At 26.9% G+C, this 18,217-nt stretch overlaps 1 protein-coding gene across 1 annotated transcript in view; it reads left to right on the plus strand.

Annotated features, from left to right (window-relative positions):
* Positions 1 to 5,016: 5,016 nt before the first annotated feature.
* The window catches only part of LOC123293448 (chromatin modification-related protein eaf-1-like), a 69,541-nt gene continuing 56,340 nt past the window's right edge, over positions 5,017 to 18,217 (plus strand). The window contains exon 1 of the mRNA XM_044874279.1: positions 5,017 to 5,076. Coding sequence (XP_044730214.1) covers positions 5,017 to 5,076 — 60 coding nt within the window. The remainder of the gene's footprint in view (positions 5,077 to 18,217) is intronic.

The raw sequence follows: 18,217 nt of genomic DNA on the forward strand, positions 1-18,217 counted from the left end.
AGTTATTGTTATAATATATATTAACAGAAATAATAAACGTTCACAGTATATTTTTTATTTGGAAATAATGGAAGTGAAGTGATTGTTACACAGAGATAATAAAAAAAAAAAATGACTTACCTGTACACAAGTTTACAAAACTATCTTTTTTAAATGAAAAAAAAAAAATTATTTTTAATTCAAACAGAAATATTATGTAATAAAAAAAATTAATATCTTAAAAAAATATTTAAAGACTAAAAAAAAAAAATTAATGTGTGTAATATATTATTAAAAAAAAACTATTTAAAAAAAATAAATATATGCAGATAATATATTATAACATAATTGTAGTCAAATTATTAAGAATTTAGTCAAGTTTTCGAATTATCGAAGTCACTCAAAAAAAAAGCAACAAAATCTGGAGCATTTCAGAATATACTTTCAAATCACTTTCCCTTCTCCCAAAGAAAGATTGAATAAATAACATAAAAAAGGACAAATTTTTATCAAGTTAATTTAAAAAAAAAAATCAAAACAACGTGCTTGCGCAAATTGACTGTTAGGTTAGAAATAATTTTTAAAGCGTTATTAATTCAATCTTATAATTAATATTATTTTATGTATTTTCAAAAAAAAAAATATACCCGGAGAATTTTTTTAAAGCCCATACTAACGAAAATTATCCCGTACTAAGGCCTCATCCAATGCTGGTTCATTAAACTTCTTTATATTCTCATGACAGGAAGAAGATTTTATTAGACATATGGGGCTTAGACTTTTTAACGAAGAATAATGAAATAAAAGCAATAAGCGGCGTGACGTTAATTCTTTCACAAGTTTTTGTATTTATCTACTTCGGGTAAGATTTACTGTCTCCATCCAATTATAAATGGAGATTTACCCTGCTCTTTTTGCTAACATTAACCAGATCAATGTCTTATCATTTTAAGAATAATTTTCTCATCCGGCTTGAAGGTCCAAAAACAATACTTGAAACTGACACAATTCTTCTGCGATTTCATATTTTCTGAAAGAGAAATTTCTCCGTGTATATTTTTCCCTGCCAGTTACCACAAAATATATAGATAATTTTTTTCACAATTTAATCTCACAAACACACATATACACCCACACACTTATTACGGCACTTTTTTTTTTTATAATTTTAGATAAGTAAAAAATATCTTTAAATATACTTCAGTGCCCTTAAAACATTCCATTCGTGCTTTTTCAAATTTCTACCGTAACCAAGTTGAATTCTACAGGGCTTTTCAATAAGGAGTAACCACTTACATGTACTTGAATAACTTTGCTTAATGAAAGATAGTAAATTACATATAGGTGATAACATCTTGTTGAACAACCTTATGAAAAAATTATAGTTTAAGGATTTTTAGAATTATTAAAAATAAGATGTAGAATGAGATATTAATAAATAAGATTTATATAAAAATAATAATTGTAAGTAAAAAAGCGTAATTAATTACTCTATATGTGATCTTTGTGTTTTTTGTGTATTTGAAAGCTTGGAAACAAACCTCATTGTATAAAACAACAAATAAAATATTTAAAAAAAAACTTATGCACCGATAATTGTTTTTTTTTTATTTGACTCATTAGTTTTTTACAGAAATCTTAAGATGTAGGCTTCGTTTATTAAAAAACTTAAGGTTTATAGCTACTAAATCATTTTTCATTCCAAAATTACTTCATCCAAGCTTTGAGTAATTTTGCAAAATTGATTTAGAAGGAAAAGAAGCAAACAAAATTTGAAAATATGAAAGTCAATAATTACCCTAGTATATATTTTTAGTATGCGCGTGGTACCAAAGAATCAATTTTTATGAAGTACATATAAACCTTAAATTGAAATAAAATTTTCTTAGAATTTAATATCGAATCGAAATAACGAAAACTGAAATTATAATAAATTGATTTTATCTTAAAGAGAATAATCAATTTAACTTGTATCTGTTAATCGGATCTTATCTGGTTCGATTCTTAAAACACACAAATTTTAAAAACAACCGCTTTTATTAGATCTGCATAAAGGGCACTGAAATGCTTCATATTTTGAAATAAAATTAAGATAATAAAAAAATGTTAAATAAAAAATTTTTTAATAACAAATTTATCCTACTTGACTGAATGTTTTGTTTCATTTTCTAAATAATATTATTCTTCGGCGTCTATTCTCATAGGAATGTAAGAAATTTTGAAAAAAAATTATTAGGTAGGATAAATTAAAAAAAAATATTGATCTGAACAAAAGGAATCTGTTAAATTTAAGAAAGTGTGATTGTTTAACAAATAGTTATATTTAAGAAAAAATTTATTAACACTGAATAAAAAAAAATATTGTAATAAAAAAAATAGTTTAGAAATTTAATTCATCTTAAACAAAATATATCATTGTATCTTTAAATTGATAGATCTCAATCCAAATTTGCGCCTTTTTCGCTAAAATTACTAATTTATTTGTAGCTGTAATTTATCCATGCTTCAAAACATAACATGTTGTTAGTGAAGTTTCAAATCTTAAAAAACTTAAAATGCCGTTTGTTTTTTAAAAACTCCGGACCAATTAAATATTCTATCAATTTATTGATAATAAAATCTATCATCAAAAATAAATCATATTTATCACGTTTAGGAAAAATACAACAAATGGAAGACAAAATTATATCAATAAAAAATAATGTTAGGCGTAAAAAAAACAATGCTGAAAAAAGTAATTTAAAACCGTTACAGAGCTTTCTTATATAAATGTAGTTTATACATAAATAATTAATTTTAAAAAATCTATTAAAAAAATCTTTATATTATTCTAAACTCATTGAAAAACAAAAATAACGCACTGCCGAAATCATAAAAGAAAATTGAGTAATTAATTGTTATTAAAAGTTTGAATTTTTAATTCAAAAAGCAAAATAAATAAAAAAATTCCCAATCTTATTTTATTTCTTTCAAAATTTAAGAGTATATTTCTATTTACATTGTAAGTACTCACAAAATTGGTCCTAAATTAAAATGACGATAACAAAAAAAACTGCCAATAAATGCTTAATCGATTAGTGCACTTATTTTAGTCGATCTTCAAATCGAAAGATTTTAAATATTATTCGGGCACTCTAGTGTTTTCAAGTCATATTTGTAGTATAGATAAAGGGCCATGGTACATTATGGAAATTCATTAAAACAAGGACAGAAATTTGGGAAGCGAAAATCAAGGTTGCGCTCGACAACTTTTTCTTCTATAAAAGCCCCCGTCGCAGGTAATTTCTCTTCCAGGAACACGAAATATTTTTAATTTTGCCACAACCTTAAAATTAATGAATATTTTTAAAGGCAACATTCAAATAAAAACATAATTGAATAACAAAAATATCAATCATTTTCGAAAGAGCAGTTAAAGTCTATTCCGATTGTTTACAAAATTTTCAGCATGTCGATGGACTGATACTCTGCTCAATTAAGTTTCGGATAAAACTTTTTTGCATAAATTATTCAATTATCTTCGTATTTGATCGTTCTTAACAAATATTCATGAATTTGAAGCTATAAAAATATTTGTGGCTATAAAAAATTTCCGGATCTACTGAAAGAGAAATCCTCCGACTGTAATGAAAGAAGTTGCTAGACGCGATTTATCATAAATATTGTAATGCAAAAGCTCGAGTATTTGCAATGCTACTTGGAATAATTTTCTTAAATCTGTTTAAAAAATTTAATTGTTTATGAATACAGGTTATAATTGTAAAACATAACCACAAAAGTAAATGACTATATGTCATATTATGAATTGAAAACATAACCTTCAAAAGTAAAATCTGTCAAAATAAATGATAATATTCTAATCTGTTTTTGTAAACGAGTATTTAAAAACGTTGAAATTATGTATTAATCTCATTTGTTTTATAAGAAGATTAAAAAACAACAACATAGCTTATTGTAATATAAAGAAACTGTAATTAAATAATATAAAATTAGTTAAGTTATAAGTGTTTTATAGATGTCCTGCGATAATCGTATAAAATAAATTTAAATAAAAAAAACAAACAACACGAATGTTATTATGTAACAAATTTAATGAAAAAAAACCACCACATGAATTAATCCAAAAAAGCTCTTTAATTATTGTAAACTTTTATAATTATTTATAGTTCTAATTAAAACAAAAATATTATTAATTTCTTAATCTTTTTTGTCAAACAGTATGTACACAGTATTTTGGTTGCTTCTAAAGTGGCCCTAATAAAGCATTCAGTGCTCTACAAAACGATATCAGTTTTTTCATTTTTGGTTCCAAATGTTTCTGACTTTTACTAAATGAAATAAGGTAAGTAGACAATTTCCTTCAAATGATATAAGCAGATCCTTCCATTTTTTAGCCGTCTCGATAGTACATTATCACTTTCGTATTCGCTCTGGGAAGTGTTTCTTGTGAAAGAAGACTCAAAACATTACAAAAATACAATTCATTTTAAGAAAAATCGCGTATCTGTCAGGCCCGCTAATAATCTCCTCTCCATAATAATAAAGGAATTTCGTGCGATACTATAGAAATTAATCGATTAATTGTCAAATCAATCAATGGGTGCGTTTGGCAGAAAAAAGCGCTTGAGAGTGCTTACTAGCGCTGAAAAACAAACTGTACAGTTTTCGGCCAGGACATGTTTGCTAACTTTAGTTGCGCTGACACAATATATTATTATTATTGGTAATTTTTTAATATGAATAATTTACAAACATATATTTAAATTAGGTTAGGTTCCCCGGTTAAAGCTAACTTAGCGTCCTAGAGGAATATAGCTATTTACTATTTGACAGCGCTTACCGCTTAACAATCGCCATTTTGCTTACAAGCGCTTCCTAGCGCTTTTTTCTGCTAAACGCTCCCAATATTTTGTGTTCTGAGAAAAAGAGGCTTATGTTTTTTTCAAACATAGGTACAGGTATTCCTGAAGGAAATTGCAATAAATTTGTCGCCGATTTGGATAACAATAATTTCCTCAAGTAATTTGGACTATAAAAATGCGACAAGCACATCTATTAAACGATTGGACAAATTATTCTCTGGTACCGACTAAAATCGTATACGAAGGGTGATGATACCCAGGAACAATTTCATGGGCCGACACCTTCGAAACTCTTCATTCGAACATGTGTTCATAAAATCACCTAATTAGTCCATTTCCGTTTGTTTGCCTGTCCGTCGGTCCGTGCACACTATAGCTCCAAAACGAAAAAAGATATCAAGCTGAAATTTTTATAGCATGCTTAGGGCGTAAAAAGTGAGGTTGAGTTCGAAAATGAGCATCATAGGACAATTGGATCTTGGGTCCTTAGGATACATCTTGTAAACCGTTAGAGATAGAACAAAAATTTAAGTGTAAAAAATGTTTCTTATAAAAAGAACTTTTGTTTGAAACACTTTTTTGTAAACATCACTGTTTACCCAAACTAGGCGCAAATTAGGCGCAAATTGTATAGTTTGTATTAAATGGGAATATCAATTATGTATGTGTAATGTGACAATGTAATCAACGCTGTCTATACATGGTATTTCAACAGTTAACTCAGTCAATTGTTTATTTTCACTTGTTTTATTTTGAGTCCAGCCGTCGTTCAGAGTCTATTTTTTGGCAATTTTATGACATTTTAATTCTAGTAAACAAAAACAAATTCATAATAAGTACACACTTTATCCAATCGACAAAAAACTGTAGGTGGAGTAAATAAGATGTTAAAATAATGAAAGAGTAAAGCAAAATCAGTTCAAAATAATTACAATACATTCAACCCACTCTTTGTTTTTCTTAGCCAGAGTATACCTACGATACCATGATGAAGTCATTTATGGGAATTATTAGATATTAGAATTAGTAAAACTGAATGGATATTGACAATTTGATTAATATGATTATTAAAATTTATTGACTTATGAAACAAAATGCTCAATTACATTATTAATTTAATTTACCAAACATATCATTTGTAATAGTCAATAGAAATTAGTAAATAACTTACTGACAGAGAAAATGAGATAACATTTTATTGGAGAGATATTATAAACTTAATAAAGTAGCAATGTATTCAAAAATGCTACGAGTTATGTTTTAAGCTGAATTTTTCCTAGAAATATTATCAATCAATGTATAAAAAATTTCACTCAAATTAAAAACGAAACTGGAAATTATGTATAGGTACATTCGATATTAGACCATAGCATGGAGAAATGTCAGGATTTTCATGGCGATTTCGCGTGTATAATATACCCAAAAGTAACGGACATGTTTTATCGCTTCTGGTTTATTTCTTGAATTAAATGATTTAATCTAGCTTCGGAAAACTATAGACAGAAAGGTTGTATGAGGTATACATGTGTTGGGATAGGGAATTCATTTTGTAACATTTTCTCAAGGCTACTTTTTTCCGCATTTTAGAAATTTATTCCATGAAAGTAACATGAAAAAAAAGCAAAAATATTGATTTTATGTCCGAGAATGGGCAAAAAAGCTTAAGGTTCTGAAAAATGAATTTCTCTTAAATTTAGTTAATACTTAAATACTTTTATGCCCGCTATAATGTAAAATCGAGAAAATGAGGCACCGTTATCTGTTACTATATTAGGGTCTAAGATGCATTACTTTTCGTTTAAGATAAAATAGAAACTCGCTTCATTCCAGCGAGATGCGACTTTCTTATATTTTTCTAAAAAAGGTCATTGATTATTTTTCTGCTGCAGCTTGCGTTTAAAATCCATAGGTCACAAAAGGTCACTAAAATACAAATAAAGAAAAAATTTTTGTAAAATAACAGCGCAGGTGACTCGGCATAAGATTTGCAAAATTCAAATTATCCAAAAAGCAGGTAATAATAGATTAAAGATTTTTAAATTTTTGAAGTTTTTATTTTAAAGTTGTTTGAATTTTTTTGTCAATCAGTATATATATTTTCTATAATTATATGATTATTCATTTTGGCAAAAAACTTCTCCTAATTAATCCATACCAGTAATAAGTATACTTTAATTATATAGCAGATAATATTGCAAATAAATTTAAATTTTTTGTCGTAATCGATTTAATAATTAGCAATCCATCAATTTTAATAAATTTTAATAAACGATTAATTTAAAAAAATTATAAGAAATCTTCCAATTTTAATTGGTCGTTAAGTCATCGATTTCCTTAGTGAATTTTGATTTAAAAATCAATTACGTCAAAATATAGAAAATAAAAAGATTATTTTTCATTGCCTTCGATCAATCCATTGTCTCAACTGATTTGGACCAAAAACAAAAATTGCATTTATTTGATATGTTTCCGAAATGATTTGAGATACTATTTTGGGTTAAGAATAACTTTTTATAAATTTGATCACTACCGATAAAGCACTTTTTAGTTACTATTTAACTACAATAATTTGTAACAATTCTGCTAGATCATATTTTAAAAAAAATTTATTGTAAAAAAAGGTAAACGTTTTGAAAGGTAAATATCACTCAAACATAACATAAGAACACCTTAAATTGAGATTTTTTAATAATTAATATTTTAAATACCATAAAAGTAGGTAGGTATATAAAAAATAAAAAAGTAATTTTAAGTAAGTAAATAAAAAAAATAAAAATAAAAATAACAAGTGAAAAGAAACAATTGACTTAGTTAATTGTTGAAATACCATGCATAGTCAGTGTTGATTTCTTTATCACCCAACACATACAAAAATGTATATACAGTGTTGATGCGCAGTCGTTTGTTTTTTTGACGTCACGTAAATAACAAAAGATATTCACTTTTAAATAAACACACACACACACACATATATACAAATTATATTAATGCATACTATAAAATTTGCACTTAATTAACGCCCTCGTGGGTAAACAGTGATGTTTACAAAAAAATGTTTCAAACAAAAGTTTTTTATTTTTTTATAAGGAACATTTTTTACATTACAAACTTTTGTTCTATCTCTAACGGTTTACAAGATGGGTCCTACGGACCCAAGACCCAATTGACCTATGATGCTCATTTACGAACTTGACCTCACTTTTTACGTCCTGAGTACGCTGTAAAAATTTCAGCTCGATATCTTTTTTCGTTTTTGAGTTATCGTGACCACAGACAGCCGGACAGCCGGACGGACGGACGGACAGCCGGAAATGGACTAATTAGGTGATTTTATGAACACCTATACCAAAATTTTTTTCCTAGCATCATTATTTTTAAGCGTTACAAACTTGGGACTAAACTTCATATACTATGTATATTTCATATATGCATGGTATAAAAACAAGCTTAAGTGGGTACTTAAATATAAAAATTATGTAAAATAAACAAAATTAAAATTAATTAATCAGAAAAAAAAGTTATTTAACAGCACCAATAACTGATTCAATTAATGTAAGTAGATATAATTACACGCAAATTTCACTAGCATGCTATGATTGATTTATTTTTAATATACAAATTTATACATTAGGGTAGTAATAGATACCCGCCTGATTCACTGGGCTTAAAAGTAAAAACCATCGTTTTATAGTCTGTACCTCTTTTGATCTCACTTATCTCCCTTCCACAGCTAAAATATATGCACAGTTTTCAATTTTTTTAAGCGTAAAAGATTCATAATTCATTGAGTATATCAGAAAAGATGGTCATGAATTCTTTTACATTTTATAGATTTACATAGTATTCACCTACAGTATCAAACCATAAATTAGTACAGCTGATTTTTTTCCCAAATAATTTTTACGCAATGAAATACAATAGCCATCAAAAATGCTATTTAAAAATATTTGTACCTAATGAACTTTCACGGTCTTATATTTAAATAAAAACATGAAATATGCGTCTATTGTTTTGATTAAAATTAGCGTAAATTTAAATGAATACCTTAATATAATAATTACCCAGTAAATTTATACATTTCTAAATTTAATTACAATAAAAATTTTATAAATAAAGAAGACTTATCTCTACAATTCAAGAATAAATTAACTAATTGTAAGTTAACATGGCGATAAATAAATAAAAAATTAATTTTTGAATTGAATAATTGAAATGTATCATTAATGTTTAATTTGGAATATAAATTAAAAAAACTTATTTGACTATTCTTTCTAACTGTTTGTGAATATTTACTTGAAAATATACAGCGAGTCAACTTAATGTCGTTAGTAAATTTTTAACTCCTTATATTTTATAGTTTTTGAGAAATGGACACTAAAATTTTGTTCTAATTTGCTCCCTCACGGGTAAACAGGGACGTTTACAAAAAGCGTCTTACGGACTCAAGACCCAATTGACCTATGTTGTTCATTTACGAAATTAGCCTCCCTTTTTATGTTATTGAACACGCTGTATTTCAGCTTGATATCTCTTTTCTTTTTTGAGTTACCGTGTTCACAGGCGGACAGACGGACTTAGGACTAAACTTAGTATACCTTGATATATATTACATATACACATGATATAAAAACATGGGACTAAACTTATTATATATATACAGGGTAAAAAAAGTAACGATGATCAATATTATTAACTACTACTTGACTAGGACAAGCCCTAACCCTACCTGTGCTCGTGCTAAGTAATATATCGTTTAAGATAGTCATTCAAAGTTGAAGTAGTCATTCAAAGTTCACGTATAGTAAAGCCGCGGTGTACAGCTAGTTTATACTATTCAAAAAGATAATAGAACGCATGTTTCTTAAAGAAATTTTTTTAATTGGGAACTTTTCACATTAAACATTTAATTTAAATTAATTAGGCTTTCTCTTAAACTGTTTGTTCCCATCAATTGTACATATTATATTCTTGACACATGAAATATTATTTTTTTAATTGTTCTTTATAAATATGCTTTTAATTATGCTCTGTCATCTCCGGCCTGAAAACGTTTCCAAATTTGCAGTCACTAAATTAAAAATTGGAATATAGATAAGATATCAAGGTGTACCAACCATTATTACAGTAGGACCCTGAATTGTTTGTTTTCGTAAATTCTCACATTTGTCATGACAAAATAGATTTAATGCAATTACTTTTAAACAAGCCGCGGAACAGCATAATAAATAGAAAAAAACTCGACTGACTTGAAATAGATAGAATGTTATGAAATTATTTTCGGATCATATTGCCGTTAATACGATTCAATCGACAAATCAAGGAAGTCGATATCATTTTTTGTTCACGCGATATCGAACAGGAAGAATTAAAAAAAAACTCGCCGACTCAAAACGACTCCGCCAGCTTATATTAATATCTGCCTTTTTTATACTCTAAGAAGAAAATAATCGTCCCTCGAACACTGTCGAGTTGTCCGTTTGACGAAGCGAGTTGTCCGTAGCCCGACATTTTAAAAATTTTAAATTTCATGCCTGGCTATTGATAAGTCGCCTCATTGGGCATGGAACGGAAATTGATGAACAAACGTACATGTTCATCAATTTTAAGTTAGTGGGGCAGTTATACTTTTTCTGAGCCCGCAGCATATAGCTCTCTCATTTTCGCCCTTTCGCAGTGGTGCTAGATTACCCAAAACCCACACCCACAAAAATTTGTATTTGCTGTAAACAAGTTTTCTTTAAAATGTCCTATAATTTTATACCTCAATTATTAGCCAATATTTATTGCTGATTCTAATTAGATATTTTATGACAATAATTTATGATAAATGTTTGTGCAAATTGTCATGTCAAAACGATGATATTTTTGTATTTTTTGATAAAAATTAAATTATCTATCTAACATACTGAACCTACAATTGTAAGTAAAATTGAACAAAGACAATTAATTTCTCTGCATGTATTTATTGTTGTAATGATATGACACAATACATCAAAAAGTATTGTAACAAAAATTTATTCACGTAGCATTAACATGAACTTAAGTATTTACTTATGTGTGATTTAACATAAAATCATTGACTTACAAAATATTAATTAGTTTACTTAAATTCACAATTTTTAACCCCCAAACCAAAAAAGGGGTGTTGAAAGTTTGACCGCTATGTGTTTGTGTGTGTGTGTGTCTGTCTGCCTGTCTGTGACATCGTAGTGCCTAAACGGATGGACCGATTTTGATTTTCTTTTCTTCATTAGAAAAGAAATTTAATGGAGAATGTTTTTTGCTACGTTTCAAGATAGAGTTCAGGTTTTCGTACCTGGAACTTAAAAATCGGTTCAATTTGGAGAAGACTCTAAGGAAAAAGGTAATTTTATGGAAAGTGCTCTTAGATATGTTTTAAGTGCGAGTTTAGGGTTCGAAACCCCACAAATTTTTCGACGGTTTTTTAAATTTTGCAAATTTCACTTTTGGAATTTTTGGTGAAATTAAATTATTTTTGTTTCGAGGCTTTTTATTTCATTTTTCCTTTAGTAAAGCTCTCCACTTTTTTTAGCTTCTAAAAAGTCGATTTCCAAAAGATAAATTTTCGTCTTATGGTTTAAAACTCATTATTCTAATACCAAACTCACCTTTATTACAGCTCCAAGTGGTAGACAATTAGCATGATATAAATTTCGATTGATTATGGGACCACAGTCTATAAAGAGCACATTAAAAGAGCTCAAGAAAAATAAAAGGTCAAAGTTCTTCATATTTTTGTCTAGAATATTTCTTAAAACTAATAAATACTGCAGAGAACATAGAATCGAGTTGGTCGAAAACTATCAAAATATAAATAAAATTCAGAGATATTTAATATATTATTCTAGCATTTTTTTGGTCTATTAAAATGGATTGATAACTTTAGTAAAATAATTAGACATATGAATTTAAAAAAAAAAAAATTAAAATCATCGAAAATCAAGTCACATTAATTTATGATGCAACTTACAAAATAATAAATATTATTAATAAAAGCACAAATTGAAACAAAACAAACATGCATGCATTGAACAAACAACAGCCAATAATGTAAAACATGATTCATTTATAATTATTTATCAGCAATCATTTTTTTTTTGTTCGCTTATGAAATTGAGGTCAAAAATCAATTGGTCATTTGTATTGTGTGTAAGAAATTAGTAAGAAGTTTTATAGTACATATTTATTTTTAGCTACTTGATATTATGAAATATAAAAAACACTTTGGTATGGAATCTTTGAGATGCATTAAAATATATTCTTACTATTTATTGGAAAAATTTGGGTGCAAAATAAAATTTATTATTTGAATTTTCTTAAAATATAACATTTATTTATGAGCATTATTTCGAAATAAGCCTTCACTTCTGATATTCCAAAGTTGTACAGTAGACAATTTCTTATGTTTATCGAAAAGTGCTTGAGACATTCCTGAAAAAATAAAAAAAATTGTTCAAGTGCGAGTCATAATTTGATCAAAGTGTTATCCGCGCATTGAAGTCTCCATATTATTTTATTATCCCATAATCAAATTGCATGATTATACCCATAAGGCATACATTTGACTTTAGGAAACATATTCAAACAGGTCTTATTTTATGTATATGCCCCCAGAAACCTTTTGTTAAATTTCATTTATAACAAAACCGGTTAGCAATAAATTGTTTCAAACGTAAATATTCAAACAGATAAGGTTCGGTAAACATAACGGCTTCGTTATGTTTACGTTATGAATATTTTTGTTGATTTTTATTCAATTACTCATCAAGGTTTTTGCTAAACATCCCAGACAACTACTGCTTATCCAGATGAGGCTATTTAAATGAAATAGTATTCCATTTTTAATGCTCTACGTTATCTAAATAAATTTCAAGTCAATTAACTGTACGATTTATGAGAAATTAATTATTTAAAACAGCTTTTTACCCGGTGGTATATATGGAGAATATTCAATATTCCTCAAGCTTTCAACTTTATAATCATGCCAAAATAAATCATTTTAATCTGTATATTCTAATTGTTATTACTATAACATCACACCTGATTCACATATATCGTTATAACACTTCGAATGTTAAAAACGTGCTTTTTTTGAAAAGAAGTGAAATGAAAATCATACAAAAAATTTAAATCTGCTTAAATCTCTTTTTTGGTAAAAACACTAACTTTGAAAGTTAATTTCTCATAAATCGTGCAGAGATGAATTGATAAATAAAATTTTAAATTTTAGGTATCATTTTTATTTTTATCGAAAAACGTTTAAATAAATATATAAATATTAAAAATGAATTAAAATGTGGCCACATTCTGTAAAGTAAACGGAATCCTAAAGAAAAGTGGACTAATTTTTAATTGAATAATTAATTGTCACCATTTAAAAATTTTTTTATTACAATAAGAACACAACGCAACACCTACCGGAATTTCTTTTTAAATTTATTTTTTTATTACATAATAACATTGATTCAAGTTTCATTTTTCTTTATAAAGCAAACCGTATTTCCCGTTGTCAATTAATGGAATGTATTAAAACACTTTAGGCTATCAATAATAATGTACCAATGTAATTGATTTTTTTGTAGTACCTGGTTATAACAAAAACTTATATAAAACTAAAGCATAACATTTAATAAATAATAAAATATAAATAATGTATGTTTATTATTCATTTTATATTTTTGTATTATTATTAATTAAAATTCTTTTTAATTAAATTCTGTTTACAATAATTTTTTATTAGTCATCGAGATCATTTTTTTACCTTTTTACATGGGATCGGATTACAGACGTTGCTTTTGTAATTGTACATTTCTTCAAGCATACTACTCATTGTTCCCAAATCCATATTACCTATTTCTGAGATAATTATGTTGCACCTTCAAGTAGCATCTTCACGCCAGAAAACCTGTTTTTGTGGTATTTGAAATGGTTAAGGAGCAATGAAACTCTGCCTTTTCATTAAAGAAGTAATTTAAAAATATTTTAAAGTAGGTACAGTTCATGGTGAAGGCTGGAAAATTTTACCCTAAGCTTATTTCTTTTCCCATCTCTCAATGTATACCTTTCTCAGTCTATGTTTATTTATTTTTTATTATCTATTAATTTTATTATTTGACTCGGTGAAAGAAAGCGAAACTATTACACTATTTAATAATAATAATATTAATAATAGATACGAGCGAGTATTACTGTAATGTACCTAAAGTATTATGTTAGAAAAAAAATTACACTGCAATACAAAATACCTTGCTAAAATTTGAGACGTATTGTATGTCTTGACAAAATTTGCTCGTCAGACTCGATTCTTCGGCCCGAGATTAAGACTCTTCAAGTTTTTATTTAGCTATAGTTTTAAAAACAATTTTATTTATTCAAACTAAATGAAAAAAATTTAAATAAAATTCAAATTTCAATCAAGGACAAATTTTTATTTTACCAAAAAAATTGGAAATATCTAATTTTTCTTATGAATCACTTGTACATGACTATTTGTCGAAGCAGGACGCGCTCAATTTAAAATGTCAACAATGATTCGCAGCGCCGCAAGCTCATAAAAATTTTCATGTAGAAGTGACCAAAAAGAAAAATTAATTTCCAGTTTTTAGTAGAATACAAGTGAAATTTACAAAATTTAAAATCCCTGACAAATTTTTCGAGTACTCTTTTTGAAATGGACTAATTAGGTGATTTTATGAACACCTATACCAAAATTTTGTTCGTAGCATCAATATTTTAATGTGTTACAAACTTAGGACTAAACTTAGTATACCTTGCATATTACATATATGCATGGTATAAAAATGCCTTAAATATATAGTTGAAACATAAATCAATCAAATAAAATAATATTTGAATCAGAAGTAAATAGATATGTAGAGTTAATTTACCACATATTTTTGTGTTTGACTGTCCTTTCTTTTCATAATAATTATCGTATCTAAATTACTAATAAGTATAATGAGTACATATTAATACATTATTGTGTTATTAAAAAAAATAATAAATTAATTATTATTGGTTAATGAATGTGAATGAAGTAAATACACCTAAGTAACATTATTATATTACTTATAGTTGTGACGTTAAATATTATTACTTATTTTAAGTCATATATGTATGTAGATATAATATAAGTACATTTATTATTATCATCTATCATACATACATCATATAAGTCACGCACAACGTAACATTTATATTATAACTTGAACAATAATATAATATTATTTATTATAAAGGTAAAAGTTGATTAATGAAAGTGATTTTTAGAATAATAGAAGTTAGAAGACATGGAGACACATGACTTATTTATACACTTTATTATTCTATAATGCTATTCTTCGAATCATTATAAATAAAAGATGGTCGTTGGACATTAATTAATATATTTGAATATTGTCAGAGATGAAAAATTTTGTTATGCTAGGGTACATCTGCATAACAATTATGAATGTCCGGTTATTGTTGCACAATAAAATTGGTTAGGGTATAATAATAATTGCATAACATAATAATAATGATAATATCCTATCGCCAACAAAAACTCAACAAGAAAAACTATTTTTATTTTCGTATCTTAAGTACACCTCTGTACCGACTGCGCTACCGATAGTTCTCAAATACAGGGAAAATATTGCAGGGGTTCGTAAGAATTAGAGAGTTGAGGATAAGAAATAATAGATCGTCAGTCAGGGGACTGTCAACGGAAGTGAAAACTTAAAACTTTGGAATAACTTTTTTTGAATAACTAATTTTTTCTTGGAGAAAAAATTCACTTATCGACGTATTTTTTTAAAATTACTTTGAATATATATATTTGTATTTTAAATTGCAATTTGCAATTTTAAATATATTTTTCAAAATGATTGTATGTTTAATCCATTTTTATAATTTAGATACTTCCACTTCTCTAGTTATAATTTTTAAACAGCAGGATTTTTTTATTTTAGTTATGTTACTATAAATACACTATAAAATAGTAGCAGTTTAATTAATTAATATAAATTAATTGATTTTTAAATTTCAAAATAACATGTTTTATTTTTAAATATTAGGTAGTTTTTATGTTTCAGTATCTTCAGATTGAGTAACGGACGGAATAATATTAATTTAGTAAAATGTAATAGGAATACATTGGTTATTTAAGCGATATATCACTTTAAAAATGTATAGCAGTTTCAGCTAATATTTGAATTCTGGTTTTGTAAATACCCGTTGGCATAAATAAAATGTCAAACTCAAATAATATTCCTAAAAATTGATGTGCGCCCATAAAAACATCAAATTTCCAAAAATATGTAATATGTTTTAATCACAAAAATTATATCATAATATGTTTTATAATGTTTGTAAAATTTTCAGACAGATATTCTTTAGTTTATTCTTTAAATTGTAAAAATTATACTTTATTAGCAGATACCCGTCCAATTTGCTGGGCAATTTCTCCTTTAGACTATCACGTTAGCCCTCACTTATCCGTCCATTTATACACAATTTTATGTATTTTAATTTTTTGGTGGGGAATTTTTTTGAAAATGAAGTTTTGCCCATGATATTCGCCGACATTAACTTTCTATAGGTCCAATCATTAAATAAACCTGATTTTTATACTTTTAGGATAAAAATTACCACATTCACTGAGTTTCATCAAATTCCAACACAAAAATTTTTTTTTTTTCGATTTTCTCGATTTTATTAAAAATCGATTTTATTAAAAAAATTGCAAAAAATCGAGAAATTTTTTGTTCCTCCAATTTCGATAAAACTACACACAGTATACAAGGTAATTTTGACCTAAAAAGTACAAAAATCGGGTGCATTTGACGACTGGTCCAATAGTTATTGAGATACGGGCTAAAATCAATCCAAATATTGCGATATCCCAGAAACTTTGCATCCAATCATTAAATTATCCTGATTTTCATACTTTTTGGATCAAAATTACCCCATCCACCAAGTTTCATCAAATTCCAAAACAAAATTTTTTTTGCGATTTTCTCGATTTTATCAAAGGGGTACCCCTTAAAAAAATTGCAATAAAATCGAGAAATTTTTTGTTACTCCAATTTCGATAAAACTCAGTAAACAAGGTAATTTTGACCTAAAAAAAGTACAAAAATCGGGTGCATTTGACGACTGGTCTAGTAGTTATTGAGATACGGACTAAAATCGATCCAAATATTGCGATATCCCAGAAACTTTGCATCCAATCATTAAATTAACCTGATTTTCATACTTTTGGATCAAAATTACCCCATCCACCGAGTTTCATCAAATTCCAAAACAAAATTTTGTTTGCGATTTTCTCGATTTTATCAAAGCGGTACCCCTTAAAAAAATTGCAAAAAAATCGAGAAATTTTTTGTTACTCCAATTTCGATAAAACTCAGTATACAAGGTAATTTTGACCTAAAAAGTACAAAAAATCGGGTGAATTTGACGACTGGTCTAATAGTTATTGAGATACGGACTAAAATCGATCCAAATATTGCGATATCTAAGAAACTCTGCATTCAATCATTAAAATAATCTGATTTTCATACCTTTTGGATCAAAATTACCCCATCCACCAAGTTTCACATATATTAAAATCTTTAGTATCAAAAAAATTCTATTGACTAAACTAACCAAAAAAATTCTTCTCAACTTGGTAAAAGTCCGATTAATCTTTTGACATCATTCACTTCTTTCCTTGATGTAGCTAGAACAGATGAGTAATAAAAATGGGGAAACGCAGGAGAAATAAACGTGTAGGAATAGGAGGAATAAATACTAAAAATATATAATTTTTAATATGAGATGCAAAATGTGTGTTGCCTAAAGTATTGTATAAATTTTACTCATTGATTTCATACTTTTAGTACTCCCCGTATATTAAAATTTAAGTCATGTGTAAACAAACATGACTGATATGACATACTATAACATAGTCTTAGAAAATTACATGTCTGAAACTTAAGTATCATATTAAAAATAAGTTTTAAGCTTTTATATATATCTCGTCAGTCCTCAGTCGTCCAACATACCTAACTAACATCATTTACATAATAGTTAATGTAATGCATACATAATTTTATACGTCATGCTTTTATGATAAATGAGCTTTCTTTGTTTGAACAGTTTTCCTTCTGTAAGAACTATTTTTACAGTGTGTCTTGTTATAGATTTTTAAAAATGCCGTTATTTGGATAAAATTAAAAAATATTCCCGACTGTTAAAAGTTATCATATTTTAATATTAGATATTTATACTGGGAAATAATCCACAATGGAACATTGACTACAGAAAATCTTGTTGTGGCTTTCTTCATCAAACATAACCAAACACCAACAATTCAATCAGCATTCAATTAAAAA

The sequence above is a fragment of the Chrysoperla carnea genome, chromosome 1 (genome assembly GCF_905475395.1).
Source record: "Chrysoperla carnea chromosome 1, inChrCarn1.1, whole genome shotgun sequence".
NCBI lineage: Eukaryota > Metazoa > Arthropoda > Insecta > Neuroptera > Chrysopidae > Chrysoperla > Chrysoperla carnea.